Raw genomic sequence first — 20,716 nt, 5'->3', positions numbered from 1 at the left:
GAGGAAAATAAAGCGTGAAGCTGCCATTTGCCACCAGTTTTGCCATATTTCAGAGTTGCAACGTTACTGGAGTAACAAAAAGCACAAGGTGTGCGATACTCGGGGACATGGCCAAGCTAAGGAAGACTGAAAAACAACCACCTGTGAACAAGAAACATAAGATAAAACGTCAAGACTGGGCCAAGAAATATCTGAAGACTGACTTTTCAAAGGTTTTATGGACTGATGAAATGAGTGACTCTTGATGGGCCAGAGGCTGGATCAGTAAAGGGCAGAGAGCTCCACTCCGACTCAGACGCCAGCAAGGTGGAGGTGGGGTACTGGTATGGGCTGGTATTATCAAAGATGAACTTGTGGGACCTTTTCGGGTTGAGGATGGAGTGAAGCTCAACTCCCAGACCTACTGCCAGTTTCTGGAAGACAACTTCTTCAAGCAGTGGTACAAGAAGAAGTCAGTATCGTTCAAGAAAAACATGATTTCCAGGACGTCCCTCCTGACAGCACCCTGGAGGACGTCCTCCTCCCCTTGCTGGGACAGGAAACACACGAGAGTTCAAAAGGCCATGTCCCACCCCTAATCCTCAGTGTTTTTCCTGTCCCTGCAAGGAGGGACGCACGAGAGAAGCTGCGTAGCTTACCGGAGCTCAGGGGGATTGTGCAACTTGCCAATATCTTTCCCCCGTCAAGAGGCTCAAGGCAGAAACCCTCCGGTGGGGGGGTCCCTCTGCTCCAAAGACCAGGAGTGGGAGAAGCTCCTGGTGACAGCCGCTCCTCCCGGTGGCAGGCTCTCGGCCGCGGATGCGGTTCCACGTGGCAGGGAGTCGCGGCAGTCTGTGCGGTGTTGCGCTCTGCATGGCGTCTTCCGGAAGCTCCCAGGGACCGCGTCACTTCCGGTATCGCGGCATCCGTTACCGTCACTTCCGGTGACGCTGTAAGAACGGGGGAAGTGTGTGTGCGCTTCAGCGTGCATTAAGGTGCTTCTGTTCAGCGACCAGCATTGTGAGCTGCACGGATCTGCTCCCTCGGATTCACCATGGAAGGAGACATGCCAGCCGAGGAGGGGGTAAGTGCGCATAGCGCAGACTTCCCCAGCTAACGCACAAGCAGGCTTACCCAGTCACTTACTCCCTATCTTATGTCGTTTAAGGACAAGGGAACCCCCGCTGCCCCTCCCGGTCAAGCTAAGAAATCCGGCAAGGCCTCTGCAACTTCCAACAGATGCCCTATATGCCACATAAAGCTCCCGGACACTCATGGCAAAACCTTGTGTGCAGATTGGACATCTAAGGTTATGCGGGACTAACAGCCTGCACTTTTGTCAGAAATGAGGTCCCTAATATGGGAAGAAGTTCAGGCTTCCCTATCCAGAGCTGTGGAGCAGTCCAGCCCCATTCCCGGCCGCAAGAGAGCCAGATGGGAGCAAGACCTAAGGGAGCCAGAGTTTAGCTCTGAGGATAAGTCTGACCCAGGAGACTCCGTCTCAGAAGAAGAGGGGGAGCTTCCTTCTGGGAGCCAGGACCACCAGAGGAAATATCTCTTCCAGGCAGAGGAGACGAACGACCTTGTGCAGGCTGTCCGAAGTACAATGCAGATAGAAGAGACATCTAGGCCACAATCCAGGCAGGACCTGATGTTTGGGAGACTTATGTCACGTCGGCAGACAGTCTTCCCTGTTAGTCAGCATATTAAAGCCATGATACTGGAAGAATGGAAGGACGCTGAACGGCGACTGGTATTGTCGAGGGACTTCAAGACTCGTCTGCCATTCGAGCCAGAAGAGGTCAAGTTGTGGGATGAGATATCCAAAATAGACGTTCCGGTGGCAAAGGTTGCTAAAAAGACAACCATACCATTCGAGGACTCATCCAATTTGCGCGACCCCATGGACAGAAAAGCCAACATACTACTAAAAAGGGCCTGGGAGTCGTCCGCGGCCCTAATTAAAACTAGCATAGCAGCCACCTCTGTGGCTCGTTCTATGTACTTATGGATGGGTCAATTGGAAGAGCATCTGTCCAATAAAACCCTGAGGTCAGATATTCTGAGTTCTCTTCCTATTATGAGATCTGCCATGGCCTTTCTGTCTGATATGACAGCTGAATTGGTCAGATTTTCAGCTAGAAGTGGTTCATTATCCAATGCGGCTAGGAGGGCTGTCTGGTTGAGATCCTGGTCAGGTGATAATGCATCTAAATCCAAACTATGTTCAATCCCCTTTTCAGGAGCGAGGGTATTTGGTCCTTCCCTTGATACCATTCTAGAGTCTGCCTCTGATAAAAAGAAGGGTTTTCGGGAGGATAAGCCTAAGAGGTCTCAGTCCTTTCGGAGAGGGTTTCCCTTCAGGAGACAGTCCGATTTCAGAGGGGGTAGATCCAACAGAGGATCTAATAGGGGTTCCCGTAGCCAGGGCTATAAGAACAAAAGTTTCTTCTTCAGCCCCTCCTCTAAGTCTGACACAATGACGCCACTTTTATCGGGGGAAAGCTTCGCCACTTTGCGGAGAATTGGGCCCGAATCACCCAAAATCAGTGGGTTCTTCGCACCGTGTCCAGAAGGCTACAGTATCGAACTCTACTCCCCTCCCCCGGACAGATACATCGTACCTACAGTGGTCATGCTAGACTCTCCCATGATGTTAGACTTACAGGATATGCTTTCCTCAGAAGTCATAATTCTAGTTCCACCAATAGAAGTAGGCCAGGGACACTACTCTTCCCTTTTCTCCATAACAAAACCATCCGGCGACTCTCGCACGATAATAAATCTGAAACCTCTAAATGCCTGGGTCAGGTACAAGAGGTTCCGTATGGAGTCCATGCGGTCAGCAATTCTCCTCATAGACCGGGATGCTGTGATGTGCACTCTCGACCTGAAGAGTGCCTATTATCAGGTCCCGGTCCACCCCTCATCTAAGAGGCTTCTTAGGTTTGCCGTAGTTCTGCCGTCCGTGACCTGTCACTACCAGTTTCAATGCCTTCCATTTGGCCTTGCCTCAGCACCTCGTATATTTACAAAGCTGGTGTCAGAGATTGTCGCTTTCCTGAGAAACCAGGGGATCATAATTGTTCCATATCTCGACGACTTTCTCCTGGTAGCAAGAACGTCAGAGATCCTGTCAGACCACAGGAACCGAACTGTATCCGTGATGGAACAATTAGGATGGGTCATAAACTGGCAGAAATCCGACCTAACTCCGGAACACAGGAAGACCTTCCTAGGAGTCTGTCTGGACTCAAAGAACAGGATATCACTACTACCAGAGAACAAGCTGGAAGCAATTCAGACCCAAATCAGGCTCCTATTACAACTCAGAACATCAATAAGGATGGCCATGAGAGTACTAGGCCTAATGACGCCTTGCATACCGTGTGTCAGATGAGCAAAATTCCTTTAAAGACCTCTGCAGAGTTTAATCCTCTCCAGGTGAGATCGTCGTCAGTCTTCTCTGGACAGTATTTTAAAGCTGACGTATCCAGTACGAAGGTCTCTCCTCTGGTGGACACAACCAGAGAAGCTAAGAATCGGAGTATTATGGTCTACCGCTCCCTACGTAGTAGTCACTACAGACGCCAGTGCCTGGGGCTGGGGAGCTCATCTAAAGGGCAGGATCCTACAAGGAAGGTGGCCAGCAGACGTCGTTCACAGTTCATCCAACTTCAAAGAGCTGTACGCTGTTTGGGAGGCCTTGAGAAGGAACCGACACACTCTCGCAAATTGCCATGTCAGGATACTATCCGACAACGTGACAACGATTTCTTTCCTGAAACATCAGGGAGGCTCTCGACACCATCTGCTTCAGGATCTTGCGGGAAGAATTTTTCGCTGGGCAGAAAATTCGGTTCTATCAATTTCGGCAATTCACCTAGAAGGCTCCCAGAACGTTATAGCAGACTATCTGAGCAGGAGACGGGTGTTTGCAACAGAGTGGGAACTCAACCAGGATATCTTCCAGGATTTATGTCTTCGCTGGGGAACTCCCAGTATAGACCTATTTGCAGACAGAAGAAATTCCAAGGTCTTAAGATTCTTCTCCCTGAACCCACGGGACCTCCCGGAGGGGATAGACGGTTTGAGTAAGGACTGGACGGAACCTCTCTCATATACATTCCCACTTCTGGCACTGATCCCAGCTGTTCTACGAAAAATCAAGGAGGATCAAGCTCGAGTCATATTGATTGTTCCGTACTAGCCAAGAAGGAGCTGGTTTCCTCTTCTAGTAGACCTGGCAATCGAGAACCCAGTAGAGCTTCCTCTCAGGGCAGACGTAATCCACCAGGGTCCAGTATATCACCCGAACCCGGAGAAACTCCATCTCTCAGCATGGATCCTGAAGGGGACATCCTAAAGGCAAGAGGGCTATCGGACCAGGTGATAGCCACTATTAAATCCAATAGGAAGCCAGTCACATCGGCAATTAATCTGAAGATCTGGAAGCGTTTCTGTCTGGAGGGTGGCAGGTCTGAAGTTACGTCAGACACTCCCGACTTACCCAGAATTCTAGATTTCCTGCAGGCTGGGTTTGACAAAGGTCTTAAGCCAAGCACCTTGAAAGTGCAGATTTCGGCACTTAGCTCTTTTTTTGACTATCCCTTAGCTGCTCACCCATGGATAGTTAGGTTTATTAGAGCCATCCAGAGGTTACGCCCCACCATTAGGCAATTTTCTCCTTCCTGGGACCTTAACTTGGTCCTCAAATTCCTTTGTAAGGATGATTATGCCTTGGCTGATAATATGCCCATATCAATCCTCACACGTAAAACAGCTTTCTTAGTGGCAATCACCACGGCTAAGAGGGTGGGGGAAATTCAAGCCTTGTGCACTGTGTACCTTCAGATTAGAGAGGATAGTTTAATCCTTAAACTGGATCCCTCATTTATCCCAAAAGTGGGATCGGTTAAGAATAGAAATCAGGAAATCGTGTTACCGTCTTTCTGTAATAACCCGGCTAACGCAAAAGAAAAAGCTCTTCATTCACTTGATGTCAGACAGGCAGTCCTTGACTACCTGGCAGCCACCACCTCGTGGCGCATTAATCCAAATTTGTTCATTCTGTTTGGAGGTAGGAATAAAGGAAAGAAGGCCTCTAAGGCCTCTATCGCTCGTTGGATCACGTCCGTGATCTCTGAGGCGTACCAGTCAGAGGGGATCCCATCTCCGGAGGGTCTCCATGCGCACTCTACACGAGGGTTAGCTACTTCTTGGGCTGAGAGGGCAGGCGCCTCTCTAGAGCAAATTTGTAAGGCAGCAACATGGGCTAGCGCCAACACTTTTTGTAAACATAAGCTTGATGTTTTGTCTGGTCAACATACTGCGTTTGGGAGAAAGGTTCTCCAAGCGGTAATCCCACCCTGAGGAGGTGCTTTGGTACTCTCCAGGGTGCTGTCAGGAGGGACGTCCTGGAAAATAAGGTATTAGCCTTACCGGTAATTATGTTTCCAGGAATCCATCCTGACAGCACTGGTTGTTCCCTGCCCTGGTTGATATTTATATGTATGATGTAATATGACCCTGGCATGTGGTGTAATATGTTACGGCTATATGATGTAATACTTTCCTGGCATATGATGTAATATGTTCTACTTACCATTAACCCCTTAAGCCCCGAGGGTGGTTTGCACGTTAATGACCGGGCCAATTTTTACAATTCTGACCACTGTCCCTTTATGAGGTAATAACTCTGGAACGCTTCAACGGATCTTGGCGATTCTGACATTGTTTTCTCGTGACATATTGTACTTCATGATAGTGGTAAAATTTCTTTGATATTACCTGCGTTTATTTGCAAAAAAAATGGAAATTTGGCGAAAATTTTGAAAATTTTGCAATTTTCCAACTTTGAATTTTTATGCCCTTAAATCACAGAGATATGTCACACAAAATACTTAATAAGTAACATTTCCCACATGTCTACTTTACATCAGCACAATTTTGGAAACAAATTTTTTTTTGTTAGGGAGTTATAAGGGTTAAAAGTTGACCAGCAATTTCTCATTTTTACAACAAAATTTACAAAACCATTTTTTTTAGGGACCACCTCACATTTGAAGTCACATTTAGGGGTCTATATAGCAAAAAATACCCAAAAGTGACACCATTCTAAAAACTGCATCCCTCAAGCTGATCAAAACCACATCCAAGAAGTTTATTAACCCTTCTGGTGCTTCATGAGAGCTAAAGCAATGTTGAAGGAAAAAATGAAAATGTAACTTTTTAGTCATGAAAACGATCTTTTAGCAACATTTTTTTTATTTTCCCAAAGGTAACAGGAGAAATTGGACTGCAAAAGTTGTTGTCCAATTTGTCCTGAGTACGCTGACACCCCATATGTGGGGGGGTACCACTGTTTGGGCTCATGGCAGGGCTCAGAAGGGAAGGAGCGCCATTTGACTTCTTCAAGCTAAAATTAGCTGGAATTGAGATCGGACGCCATGTCGCGTTTGGTGAGCCCCTGATGTGCCTAAACAGTGGAAACCCCCCACAAGTGACCCCATTTTGGAAACTAGACCCCCTAAGGAACTTATCTAGATGTGTGGTGAGCACTTTTATCCCCCAAGTGCTTCACAGAAGTTTATACCGCCCGTACGTGAAAATAAAAAAACGTATTTTTTCCACAAACATGATGGTTTAGTCCTCAATTTTTAATTTTCACAAGGGTAACTGAAGAAATTGGACCACAAAAGTTGTAGTCCAATTTGTCCTGAGTACGCCAATACCCCATATGTGGGGCGGAACCACTGTTTGGGCGCATGGCAGGGCTCAGAAGGGAAGGAGCGCCATAAGACTTTTTCAAGCTAAAATTAGCTGGAATTGAGATTGGACGCCATGTCGTGTTTGGTGAGCCCCTGATGTGCCTAAACAGTGGAAGCCCCCCACAAGTGACCCCATTTTGGAAACTAGACCCCCTAAGGAACTTATCTAGATGTGTGGTGAGCACTTTTATCCCCCAAGTGCTTCACAGAAGTTTATACCGCCCGTACGTGAAAATAAAAAAACGTATTTTTTCCACAAACATGATGGTTTAGTCCCCAATTTTTAATTTTCACAAGGGTAACTGAAGAAATTGGACGACAAAAGTTGTAGTCCAATTTGTCCTGAGTACGCCAATACCCCATATGTGGGGGGGAACCACTGTTTAGGCGCATGGCAGGGCTCAGAAGGGAAGGAGCGCCATAAGACTTTCTCAAGCTAAAATTAGCTGGAATTGAGATTGGACGCCATGTCGCGTTTGGTGAGCCCCTGATGTGCCTAAACAGTGGAAACCCCCCACTAGTGACCCCATTTTGGAAACTAGATCCCCTAAGGAACTTATCTAGATGTGTGGTGAGCACTTTTATCCCCCAAGTGCTTCACAGAAGTTTATACCGCCCGTACGTGAAAATAAAAAAACGTATTTTTTCCACAAACATGATGGTTTAGTCCCCAATTTTTTATTTTCACAAGGGTAACTGAAGAAATTGGACGACAAAAGTTGTAGTCCAATTTGTCCTGAGTACGCCAATACCCCATATGTGGGGGGGAACCACTGTTTAGGCGCATGGCAGGGCTCAGAAGGGAAGGAGCGCCATAAGACTTTCTCAAGCTAAAATTAGCTGGAATTGAGATTGGACGCCATGTCGCGTTTGGTGAGCCCCTGATGTGCCTAAATAGTGGAAACCCCCCACTAGTGACCCCATTTTGGAAACTAGATCCCCTAAGGAACTTATCTAGATGTGTGGTGAGCACTTTTATCCCCCAAGTGCTTCACAGAAGTTTATACCGCCCGTGCGGGAAAATAAAAAATCCTATTTTTTGCCCACAAAAATGATCTTTTAGTCCCCAATTTTTTAATTTCCCAAGGGTAACAGGAGAAATTGGACCACAAACGTTGTTGTCCAATTTGCCCTGAGTACGCTGGTACCCCACATGTGGGAGAAAACTACTGTTTGGGCACACGTCAGGGCTCGGAAGGGAAGTAGTGACGTTTTGGAACGCAGGCTTTGATGGAATCTTCTGCAGCCGTCACGTTCCATTTGACGAGCCCCTGATGTGCCTAAAAAGTGGAAATCCCCCACAAGTGACCCCAATTTGGAAACTAGACCTCCTAAGGAACTTGTCTAGATGTGTGGTGAGAACTTTGAACCCCCAAGTGTTTCACTAAAGTTTATACCGCCCGTGCGGGAAAATAAAAAATCCTATTTTTTGCCCACAAAAATGATCTTTTAGTCCCCAATTTTTTAATTTCCCAAGGGTAACAGGAGAAATTGGACCACAAAAGTTGTTGTCCAATTTGCCCTGAGTACGCTGGTACCCCACATGTGGGAAAAAACTGTTTGGGCACACGTTGGGACTCGAAAGGGAAGTACTGACGTTTTTGAATGCAGACTTTGATGGAATCGTCTGCGGGCGTCATGTTCCGTTTGCAGAGCCCCTGATGTGCCTAAACAGGAAAAAAACCCACAAGTGACAACATTTTGGAAAGTAGACCCCCAGAGAACTTACCTAGATGTGCCAACTTTGGAATTATTCTATTTCCTGTAAAGTAAATTAGTAGTGCATGGAGGTGTGGTACAATTTAAAGCAATCCTTCATACACAGGCCAGGTTTGTCGGGGCAGGTGTCGCATTGATAGATGGTGTCACTTCGAATTCCTCTTTTGTAGCACACTCGGCACCTTTTTTGCGGCTTACCTTTTTTTTCAGTTGGCGGGACCACCCCAGGAAAATGCTGGCCTGGTACGACACGTGCACCTTCAGTTCCAGAAGTACTGGAGCCCGCTCCTTCCCTCGTGCCAAACATCAGGGCCTTAACCACTACCTCCTGGAAATGAAGGTACGACGTATCGGTGTTGCGTGCACATCGTGACAGCAGGAAAGCGTTGAGCATTGCCATTTGTACGATGTGCACGGACAGCTTTTTGTACCACACCCTGGCCTTTCTCAAAGCACTGTATGGTTGGAGGAGTTGATCGGAGAGATCAACGCCCCCCATGTTTTTGTTGTACCCCAGTACACAGTCCGGTTTGCAGACCTGTGCAGAGGTACCCCGTACAGTGCTGAGGGCGCTGCCATCACCGTGTATGGTGGTCAACAGAAGGACATCCCTTTTGTCCTTGTACTTGACAACCAGCAGGTGGTCGCTACATTGGGCTTTGCTCTCGCCTTTTCTGAGAATCTGCCCAAGTAGCGTCTTCGGGAGGCCTCTCTGATTTTTGCGGACAGTACCGCAAGCTGCGGTACCTCGCGCAAAGAGAGATTTGTAGAGTGGGATGCTGGAATAAAAGTTATCGGTATAGAGGTGATAACCTTTATCCAGCAGTGGGTGCACCAAATCCCACACAATTTTCCCACTCACTCCCAGGATAGAAGGACACTCAGGCGGTTCAATCCTGCTGTCCTTCCCTTCGTAGACTCTAAAGCTGTGGGTGTACCCTGAGGTACTCTCACACAGCTTGTAGAGTTTGATTCCGTACCTGGCCCTCTTGCTGGGCAGGTATTGACGGAATCTAAGCCGCCCCTTAAAATGAATTAAGGACTCATCCACGCAGATGTCCCTTTGAGGCACGTACACTTCTGCAAACTTTTTGTTGAAGTGTTCGATGACCGGCCGAACTTTGAACAGACGGTCAAAGTTGGGGTCATCACGTGCGGGACACCGTGCATTATCGTTGTAATGCAGGAACTTATGGATGGCCTCAAAGTGCGTCCGGGTCATGACCATTCGGAATACTGGAGTGTTATATAAAATATCCACACTCCAATATTGCCGAAGTTCAGGCTTCTTCAGGATCCCCATGTGGAGGACCAGGCCCCAAAACTGCATCATTTCAACTGCGTCTACAGGAGACCAGTTAGAATATGATGAACCCGAGTTTTGGTCCAAAAATTGCCGAGCATACAGATTAGTTTGCTCCACCATGAGGTTGACGAAAGCCTCAGAGAAAAAGACTTTGAAAAAGTCTAGTTCTGTGAGGCCGGTGGTGTCAAACTTGATTCCTGATTCTGCCACAAAATCAGGAATCAGTGGCTCGTAATTTTCAGGTGGCGAGGTCCATATGGGGTCCGCAGTGGGGTGCGCTGGTTCGTCTTCAGCAATGGTGGGCGCTTCATCTTCATCTTCATCAACGATGGGCCTAGCCTCATCTTCTGTCCTGCGGCGTCTGCATGGCGGTTCCGCAGGGCCGGAGGAGGAAGATGAGGAGTGGGAAGAGGATGAGGAAGAATCAGAAAAATAAAGAAAAGTGGGAGCCTCTCCCTCGCTATCAGTGTCGGAGGCAAGGAAAGAATATGCCTCCTCCGCTGAATAGCGCTGTTGGGACGAGCGAGATGAGCGGGACATTTTTTTTGTAAGTGTGGTGCTTGGGTGCACTTTATTGGTAACTGTGTAAGTGTGGGGGGATAGTGTTTGGTGCAAACTACTCTGAAAAGAAAAAGCTAAAGGAAAAAAAAAATACCTGTGAAAGAAAAGTATAAAACAGCAGGCCCTAGCTCTGATAAGTGAACCGCGTCACTTATCAAAGTTTGGCGGCTGCTGGGTGTGTGAACGGGGATGTGGGAAAAAAAAAACGCAGGCACGAGAGCTCTGATAAATGAACCGCGTCACTTATCAAAGTTCAGTGGCTGCTGGGTGTGTGAACGGGGATGTGAAAAAAAAAACGCAGGCACGAGAGCTCTGATAAATGAACCACGTCACTTATCAAAGTTCAGCGGCTGCTGGGTGCGTGCACAGGGATGTGAGAAAAAAAGAAAAAAAAGCACGGGTTAGACGCGGCGGGGTGAGCGCACGGAGATGTGGGGAAAAAAAAAAAAGGAAAGCACGGGTTAGATGCGGCGGGGTGAGCGCACGGAGATGTGGGGAAAAAAAAAAAAAAAAAGGAAAGCACGGGTTAGACGCGGCGGGGTGAGCGCCCGGAGATGTGATGAAAAAAAAAGAAAAGGAAGGCAAGGGTCAGATGCAGAGGCTGGGTGAGCGCACGGGGATGTGTAAAAAAAAAAAAAAAAAAGAAAACGGCAGGCACGAGAGCTTTGATAAGTGAACCGCGTCACTTATCAAAGTTCGGCGACTGCTGGGTGTGCGCACAGGTGTGGTGAAAAAAAAAAAGGAAAACGGCAGGCACAAGCTCTGATAAGTGAACTGCGTCACTTATCAAAGTTTGGCGGCTGCGGGATGGGTGTACGGAATTGGGCAAAGGGGGCTGCTGAAAAAAAAGCGAGCACGAGTGTTGATCAGTGAACTGCGTCACCAATCAACGCTCGGCGGCTGCTAAAAGTGCGCACGGCGGCGACGCAAAGAGGGACGGAGGGGGTAAAAAAGAGGGGGGGAGGGGGGGATGGGGGGGTGAAGTGAGACCGGGTAGGGGCTGTTAGCACTTACCTTTTGTAGTCTCTCTTCTTTCTTTGGTTTTCTTTCTTCTTTCTTTCGCTTTTTTTGTATCGCAGGGGATTGTGGTGTTACAGGCTTCTGTAGCACCACAAGGCCCAGCAAGACAGGATCTGGCTGTGTGACCGCTCAGCAGGAGTCCCTCAGCTAGAGTGAGGACCCCTGCAGAGCGGTCACACAGGTCACCTGCAGGTGACAGACAGGTCACAGAGCGGTCACACCGCTGCTGTGAGCTGTCATTGGTGGGATCGAATGATAACATCGATCCCACCAATCCCTGCAGGGCTTGGTGACCATGGCAACTGCCTTGGATCTCTCCTATCCTAGGCAGGTCACTGCCAGGTCACCAGCAGGGCACACAGCGGTCACAACGTGACCGCCGCTGTGCCCTGTGATTGGCGCGATCGTCGATCGCATCGATCGCGCCAATCAGCACCTGCAGGCCCTGCTGGGCCTGCACTAATCACTGGCCTGTGATCGGTGCCATTGCAGCACCGATCCAGGCCGCTACACCGGGGGACACCGGGGGACAGCAGGGAGCAGGGCGTACGGTACAGAAGGGCACAGCGGCGGTATTACCGCCGCTGTGCCCTGTGATTGGCGCGATCGTCGATCGCATTGATCGCGCCAATCAGCTCCTGCAGGCCCTGCTGGGCCTGCACTAGGCTCTGGCCTACGATCGGTGCTATTGCAGCACCGATCCAGGCCAGTACAGCAGGGCACAGCGGCGGTAATACCGCCGCTGTGCCTTGCGATTGGCGCGATCGATACGATCGGCGATCGCGCCAATCCGGGGGGGTTGTGCCGGTGCCTGGCGTTGCCAGGCACCGGCCCTAGGATCGAGTACATCGGTACTCGATCCTAGCCTGCGACCTCATTGTTTCAGCCGCTCCGATTGGCTGAAACAATGAGGAACGCTGTGATTGGCTGTTCAGAATTGAATAGCCAATCACAGCGATCCAGAGGCCTGGGGGGCGGAGCCAGGCCCGGGGATGTCGGCACCATCTTCATCCAGGTAAGATGGCACCGGCAATTTAATGCGATCACCGCGACTTAAGTCGCGATGTCGCATTAAACAGTATGACGTACTATACCGTCGGTGGGAATTAAGGCCCACCCCACCTCGACGGTATAGTACGTCATATGGGATTAAGGGGTTAAAGAAATTTTTTTTCTGCATTTCCATGAAGCGGTTCTTGTTACAACACTGAGGATTAGGGGTGGGACATGGCCTTTTGAACTCTCGTGTGTTTCCTGTCCCAGCAAGGGGAGGAGGACATCCTCCAGGGTGCTGTCAGGATGGACTCCTGGAAACATAATTACCGGTAAGGCTAATACCTTATTTTTCATGCAGGACAATGCTCCATCACATGCCTCCAACTACTCCACAGTGTGGCTGGCCAGTAAAGGTCTCCAAGAAGAAAAAAATGACATGGCCCCCTTGTTCACCTGATCTGAACCCCATAAAGAATCTGTGGTCCCTCATAAAATGTGAGATCTACAGGGAGGGAAAACAGTCCACCTCTCGGAACAGTGTCTGGGAGGCTGTGGTGGCTGCTGAACGCAATGTTGGTCGTAAACAGATCAAGCAACTGACAGAATCTATGGATGGAAGGCTGCTGAGTGTCATCATAAAGAAAGGTGGCTATATTGGTCACTCATTTTCTGGGGTTTTGTTTTTACATGTCAGAAATGTTTATTTCTAAATTTTGTGCAGTTATATTGGTTTACCTGGTGAAAATAAACAAGTGAGATGGGAATATGGAATAAATGGCGCTATAACAATAAATAATAATAATAATAATAATATATTTGGTGTTTATTAAGTTGCCTAATAATTCTGCACAGTAATAGTTACCTGCACAAACAGATATCCTCCCAAGATAAAAAAAATCTAAAAAAACCCCACTCCAATTTCCAAAAATATTAAGCTTTGATGTTTGAGTTTTCTCCATCGTCTCATTGGGGGACACAGGACTGTGGGTGTATGCTACTGCCGCCAGGAGGCTGACACTAAGTAGACACAAAAAAAAAAAGTTAGCTCCTCCTCCGTAGTATACACCTTGACACTGGCCCTGACAGCTCCAGTTTTATTTTTAGTGTCCGTAGGAGGCACATCTCTGGGTTTCCCCAGATATATATATATCTTCTATGAACATGAGACAGGGGCGACGGATCCTTTTGAAGGTGTTCGATCTGCCCAAACCAACACCGGCGAGCACGTGGAGTGTCGCCTCCACGTATCCTCTCACGCAACGTGGGACCTCGTTTGCCAGACTAAAACCTGACCACCCTGAGGTATCGGAACCCTAGGTTGTACAGGCATACATATTCTGTCCGTGCAGCCTCCACTTCATCACCAATGCACTGTCTGCGGTGTTTAAAGGAGGCAGACGGTCCCTCTCCTCACCTTTTGAAGGGTGTATGGAGTTAGGGTGCCTGCACCGTCTATTTCATATATGTAGATTTTCATATGTGTACATATGTGCGCCTCTCTGACCTTATGCTTTGTCAAGAGGCTGGGGAGGGGGCTTCTGTTTCATCACGCGTACTGCCGGGCCCGGCGCGGTGCTTTGTTTCCGGATTCTCATGCGCTGTTACAGAGTGGGCGGAAGTCCCGCCTCTATCGGCAACTTCCGGTTTCAGTCCCGGTCCATTGCGTTATGGGTCCTGTAGTTCCCAGCGAGGACATGGGCGGAAGTCCCGCCCCCATCGGCCGCGCTTACTTCCGGCCGCGCGCACCCAGTTTTCCTGGGAGAGTCCTGGGAATGGAAAAAATCAAGTCCCCTGCTTCGGCCTAGTCGTGGACCGTGCATCAGTAACTCCTCCCCCTTTTTCTTTTCTTCGGGCATATCCATCCTGTAATCTACATAAGGAGGTTTTTGTGCCCAGAAAACATGGTTCAGTGTCGGGTCAAGACATACGGGGACACAGGACTGGGGTAAGTTCTACTTCCCTCAGCCTGACAGCGGCATTACTTTGGATCTAATAACCCATGAAAGGTACAGATCATAGCAGCAGCAGGGTCATCATGTCTAGAAAGACTAAGACTCATACAGTTCTGTATACCTCATGTAGTACCTGTCGGTCTCCTTTTCCGCATACGCAGAGTAACCGTTTCTGTGAGGCTTGTGACTCCGAACGCGCTCAGGAGCCCCCCCCCGCGACCCTGTCCGGTGCATCTGTACCTGAGACTGCGGTATCGCCCCCTGAGTGGGTCATATCCTTAACGCAATCTATGGCGTCACTAACAAAGGCGGTTGAGTTCCTTCAAGCCCCTGTCGGGGTCAGAGACATTCATCCGCCTGTCTTGGAAAGATCCTCTGGTTCTCGAGATCCTCCGGCCTGCAGGGGCCGCGCTCCCACTAGGCAGACGCAGTTGAAACTAACCAACACGGCGTCTCCCGGTCCGTCGGGTGCATCAGCATCTTTGAGTTCCGTCTCTCGTTCTCCCTCACCTGTGAAGATGAGTGAATACGGTTCGGACTATGGCTCAGAAGGGTCTCTTGATTTAGAAGCTCCTGAATATCAGGAATCAGTTGACAGTCTCATTGAGGCCGTTAACCAGACTTTGGGAGTAGAGGACGTAGCCACCTTGCCTTCGGGTCATAAGGTGTCTCTTAAGAAATTCAAGCAACCTCAAGGTGTTTTCTACTCATCCTGAGTTTGAGGATTTAGTCCAACGCCACATGGAGCGACCGGATAAATGTTTTTTAGGTCAGAAGGCTCTGGGTGCAAGGTATCCTTTCGCACCAGAGCTTCCTAAAAGGTGGGCATAATCCTCTTCAGTGGATCCCCCCCGTGTCCCGGTTGGCCTCTAACACGCTGCTGTCTCTGCCCAAAGGGTCTGCTATTAAGGATCCGAATGATCGGCTCATAGAGCCTAGCTCGGTCTGTGTTTGAGGCCTCTGGTTCAGCCCTCGCGCCGTCTTTTGCGGCGACATGGGTTGCCAAAGCCATGATAGCTTGGTCAGAGTCCGTAACTAGGGCTCTTCAGGATGGGGAGTTACCTATAGAAGTGACAGATGTCTAATCAGATATCTTTAGCCGGAAGCTACCTGATTAACGCAGCTCCTGGATGCGGAAATTGTGCAGCATTGGCAGCGGCAAATGCTATTGCTATCAGAAGGGCCCTATGGTTGAGAACTTAGCGGGCGGATTCTACCTCAAAGAAGTCCCTTACATCTCTTCCTTATCAGAGTGGCCGGCTATTTGGCGCGAAGTTGGATCAGCTTATATCTGATACCACAGGAGGAAAGAGCAATTTCCTTCCACAACAAAGGGTTAAACAACCATTTCGTCGCCAATTTCAAGCAAGGTTTAAATCCTTTCGTAACACCCGGTGGACTACTGCGCCAAGCTCAGTCCCTCCAAGTCGGTCTAACCAAGACAGAGAACACCAGGTTTCATATAGGGCCAATCCATTGGCAAGAATGCGATCCCAACCGCCAAGATCAAGGGGATCTAGGTATCCTCGGTTTTTGGCCAAATGACTGGAGGCAGCCTCAGGTCGCTTCCAACAGAGTAGGCGGTCGCCTACTTCTGTTCCATCAGTCCTGGCTGTCTGTCGTTCACGACAGATGGGTAAGAGAACTGGTGGTTTCAGGGTACAAAATAGAGTTTATCACTCTCCCTCCAGGCCGGTTTTTTTTCCGTCCAGTCTTCCCAGTTCAGAATCCCGCTTACGAGCTTTATTCAAGGCTGTCGAATCTCTTCAGTTCAACGGAGTCATTGTTCCCGTTCCAAAGGAAGAAAGGTTTCAAGGGTTCTATTCCAATCTGTTTATAGTTCCCAGGAAGGATGAGGCTGTAAGACCCATTCTGGACCTAAAGTGTTTAAACAAGTTTGTCAGCATTCGTCACTTCCGAATGGAGTCTCTCCGCTCTCATTGCGGCTATGGAAAAGGGAGAATTCTTAGCTTCCATAGACATTCAAGATGCCTATCTGCACGTCCCTATATTTCGTCCACATCAAAGATGTTTACGGTTTTCCATAGGCGAACTACACTTCCAATTCACGGCTTTGCCTTTCGGGCTCGCCACAGCTCCCAGGGTGTTCACAAAGGTAATGGCAGCAGTTGTGTCCATCCTGCACTCTCGGGGCATAGTCATCCTGCCATATTTAGACGACCTCTTGGTCAAGGGGTCAACTTTTCGGGCATGCAAGGAGAACGTCAGCATAACTCTGGACACCCTATCCCGCCTAGGGTGGCTGGTTAATTTGAAGAAGTCATCTCTAGTACCTTCTCGAAAAAAAAATTTTAGGGATGGTTTTCGACACCGCTCGGAGTCTGACGGTCCTTCCCCAGGACAAGGTACTCTGCCTCCGGCAGGAAGTGAAAATTCTTCGGCAGCCGAGTCCCCATACAATCCGGTTTTGCATGAAGGTTTTAGGAAGGATGGTGGCTACTATAGAAGCAGTACCATTCGCACAATTCCATCTCCGCCCACTCCAACATGCACTCTTGACAGCCTGGGACAGAAGTCCCTTTTCACTCAATCTCAGGTGTCGTCTATCACCCCAGGTCAGACAATCCCTAACATGGTGGATAAAGAGTTCCTCTCTGCAGCAGGGGAAAGCCTTTCCCCCAGACCATTGGCTGGTAGTCACTACAGACGCCAGTCTTCTCGGTTGGGGAGCAGTGTTTCGCCAACACACAGCACAGGGTCCCCAAGGGAATCATCCTTTCCGATCAATCTGTTGGAAATAAGGGCGATTTGGCTGGCACTGCAGCATTTTCACCACTTTCTGGCGGGTCGCCCCGTCCGGATCCAATCAGACAATGCCACGGCTGTGGCTTACATAAATCATCAGGGGGGCACCCGCAGTAGGTCAGCCATGCACGAGATAAAGCAAATCCTCAGCTGGGCCGAAGACAACCAGTCGGTTATCTCGGCAGTTCACATCCCGGGCAAGGAGAACTGGGCGGCGGATTTCCTCAGCCGACAGAGTCTTGCGTCCGGGGAGTGGTCTCTTCACCCCGATGTTTTTTTGGCAAATATGCCAGCGCTGGGGAACCCCGGACGTGGATCTGATGGCATCCGGGTTGAATGCCAAGGTACCCAGGTTCGTCGCACGGTATCGAGATCCAAGAGCAATTGCCGTAGATGCACTAGTCCTATCTTGGAACCAATTTAGTCTTCCATATCTGTTTCCTCCTCTGGTGCTGCTCCCGAAGGTAGTCAGGAAGATCAAGACAGAGGGAGTTCCAGCAATACTAGTCGCTCCAGATTGGCCTCGGTGGTCATGGTACGCAGACCTGGTGCAGCTGCTTGCCGGGATTCCTTGGCAACTTCCAATGCAGCCAGACCTTCTGTCGCAGGGGCCGATATTCCACCAGAACATAGAGGCCCTACGTTTGACGGCCTGGCCATTGAATCTTGGATTCTGACCCAGGCCGGTTTTTCCCAAAAGGTAGCTTCCACTATGATTAATGCTCGAAAGACCGTTTCGGCGCTCATTTACCATCACACCTGGAAAGTTTTTCTCTTATGGTGCAGGAAGCAGGGTCTTCCTCCTCTACGGTTCTCCATCCCTAATATTTTAGCTTTTGTCCAAGCTGGTCTGGACTCAGGTCTCGCACCAAGTACCATTAGAAGGCAAATATCAGCCTTATCGGTTCTTTTCCAGCGCAGGATCGCTATCAATTCGCAAGTGAAGACTTTTTTTCAGGGAGTTTCTCACATAGTTCCCCCTTACAGAGCTCCACTAGAAGCTTGGGACCTTAACTTGGTCTTGAGTGCTCTACAGGAAGCTCCATCCTTTAACGTACCTTTCTTGGAAGGTTTTGTTCTTAGTAGCTATAACCTCCATTAGACGAGTGTCGGAATTGGCGGCCTTGTCCTGCCAGTCACCGTTTTTACAATTTCATCAGGATAAGGTGGTGCTAAGACCAGCACCTTCTTTTTTGCCAAAGGTAGTGTCCTCATTCCACATCAATGAGGACATTGTCTTACCTTCTTTTTGTCCCGCGCCAACGCACCGTGTGGAAAAAGCTCTCCATACCCTGGATCTGGTGAGAGCCCTGAGAAGATACGTTTCTCGGACCGCTTCTTTTCGACAGACTGATGTACTGTTCATTCTTCCTGTGGGTCATAGGAAGGGACTCGCAGCCTCTAAATCGACCTTAGCCAGATGGATACGAGCAACCATTCAGGAGGCCTACCCGCATCAAGGGCGTAGCTATCCCGGCTGGGATCAGGGCACATTCCACTCGAGCGGTAGGGGCTTCCTGGGCACTTCGGCACCAAGCATTAGCAGAACAGGTTTGCAAAGCGGCAACTTGGTCCAGTCTGCACACCTTTTTCCAAACATTACAATATCCACACTCAGGCCTCTGCTGATGCAAGTTTGGGAAGGAGGATTCTTCAGGCTGCGGTATCACACCTATAGGCGGTAAGTGCCTAGGGGGTTTATTCCAGTAAGTCTTCTTCCCACCTTCGGACTGCTTTGGGACATCCCGCAGTCCTGTGTCCCCCAATGAGACGATGGAGAAACAGGGATTTTTGTGTTACTCACCGTAAAATCCTTTTCTCCGAGTCGTTCATTGGGGGACAGCTCCTGCCCTGTTAAATTTTTGGTTATCAATGGGGTTGTTCTGTCAGTAGAATTATTCTAGACATGTTGACATTGCACTAATGCTGTTGTTTTCTCTATCTCCTACTGCTTGTGCACCAAACTGGAGCTGTCAGAGCCAGTGTCAAGGTGTATACTACGGAGGAGCAGCGAACTTTTTTTTGTGTCTACTTAATGTCAGCCTCCTGGCGGCAGTAGCATACACCCACAGTCCTGTGTCCCCCAATGAACGACTCGGAGAAAAGGATTTTACGGTGAGTAACACAAAAATCCCTGTTTTTGGGTTGATTGAGAACATAGTTGTTGATCAATAATAAAAATAATCCTCTAAAATACAACTTGCCTAATAATTCTGCACACAGTGAATATATCATTGTTTGACGGCTACCTCTTTCTTTTCCAGGCTGCACTTGTCTCTGCTGAATCTCAGCCTAATGCTACATCCACGGGAGAACAACCCAGACCTTCCTCCGGTTCTGCTCGATCCAGCGCTGTACAAGCTGCACCACAGTCCACCCCAAAAGTAAGTATTTCAAGAGAGCCTGAAGTAGGACTGTCTTACGTGTCTGAATATTGACATCATTGTTCGGACCGGCTGATATTCCACGGACTCAAACAGAACACATACTCGGACTGTGAATGTCAGACCTATGAAGGCGCCTAATGCCTACATAAATTTGCTTCACTGCCGTCATGTGTGTACACGCTCCTAGGCTGAGTACACCAGCTGGCGCAGAACCACACCACTACTATAGCGCTGACACTATAAAACACTGCCTAAGTTAAAGTAACCGTCATCTAATTGCTTTTCCTAAATTAATAGTACACATATATCTTATCAGAGAAAATCTGCTTTTTTCTCCATCAAGACTGGTCTTTTACAATCTAAAGTCTCAATTCATGGGCAAAATCTGTCCTCATTAAAGACAGTCTTTCTAATTATTGATATAGATGATAGTTGGTGCTCATAAAGTTCTATGGAGAACTTGCAGCGGAATGTCTGTCGGCCGCTAGCTCCTCCCCTCTCCATAGAACTTTAAAAGCACCAACTGTCATCTTCTATCTCAACAATGTGACAGTGTCTTCACTGAGTACAGATTGGACAGATTATACTCATGAATTGAATGAATGATCAGTCCGAGAGGAGAAAGAAGCAGATTCCTCTAAGATATATCAAAAAGTTTCTTATTTTCACATAAACCATTTATGAAATCGAAACTAAAACAATGATATTTAGTTGTCTGTGAAAAATATGAATTGGTCGAGAACTAGATAGATTTTTACAAAGTTTGTTTTCAATTTTAGATGTCAAATGTTGCAGCCGCTCCAAGGAGAAGCGCAAGGGTGAGTCCAGCGGCCCTTTTATCCTTGCCACGCATTGAAGTCACTATATGCCGCATGCCTGGATTTTGTCGGACCTGTCATAATGTTTTCTTGGCTTACAGATGTGAAAGGAGTTCTTTGAAATTAAACAAAATAAGACAATAAATATATTTGGCCGTTAGTTAAAAAAGGAAAAAGGACGTGGCGCTTTTCTGTTTAAAAGGAACCTGTCGGCAAAAAACTAAAAAGTATTTTCCTGCAGACATAGTGGTGATCTTCAGGTGAATATCATTTAAACCATGTTCTATATGGGCTACGTGAAGGAAAGGAAATGTTATTCTCCCGGGAGCCGCTCGCTTCCGGTCATCAGGGCGGTGCAGGGAGCAGTTACCGATCACGACATAGTAATCACTGCCCGGCACATTGATTGACAGCCGGCTCTGCAGCATGTGTATGCGCAGTG

General features: G+C 48.5%; 1 protein-coding gene across 1 annotated transcript in view; it reads left to right on the top strand.

Annotated features, from left to right (window-relative positions):
- Window positions 1-20,716, top strand: part of CDCA5 (cell division cycle associated 5) — a 56,644-nt gene that overhangs the window by 24,522 nt on the left and 11,406 nt on the right. The window contains exons 4-5 of the mRNA XM_077287740.1: window positions 19,334-19,453; window positions 20,236-20,274. Coding sequence (XP_077143855.1) covers window positions 19,334-19,453; window positions 20,236-20,274 — 159 coding nt within the window. The remainder of the gene's footprint in view (window positions 1-19,333; window positions 19,454-20,235; window positions 20,275-20,716) is intronic.

Source organism: Ranitomeya variabilis, chromosome 2, assembly GCF_051348905.1.
Source record: "Ranitomeya variabilis isolate aRanVar5 chromosome 2, aRanVar5.hap1, whole genome shotgun sequence".
Taxonomy (NCBI): Eukaryota; Metazoa; Chordata; class Amphibia; order Anura; family Dendrobatidae; genus Ranitomeya; species Ranitomeya variabilis.
Note: the sequence above shows the minus strand (reverse complement) of the source record. Positions and strands in the feature narration are given on the sequence as shown.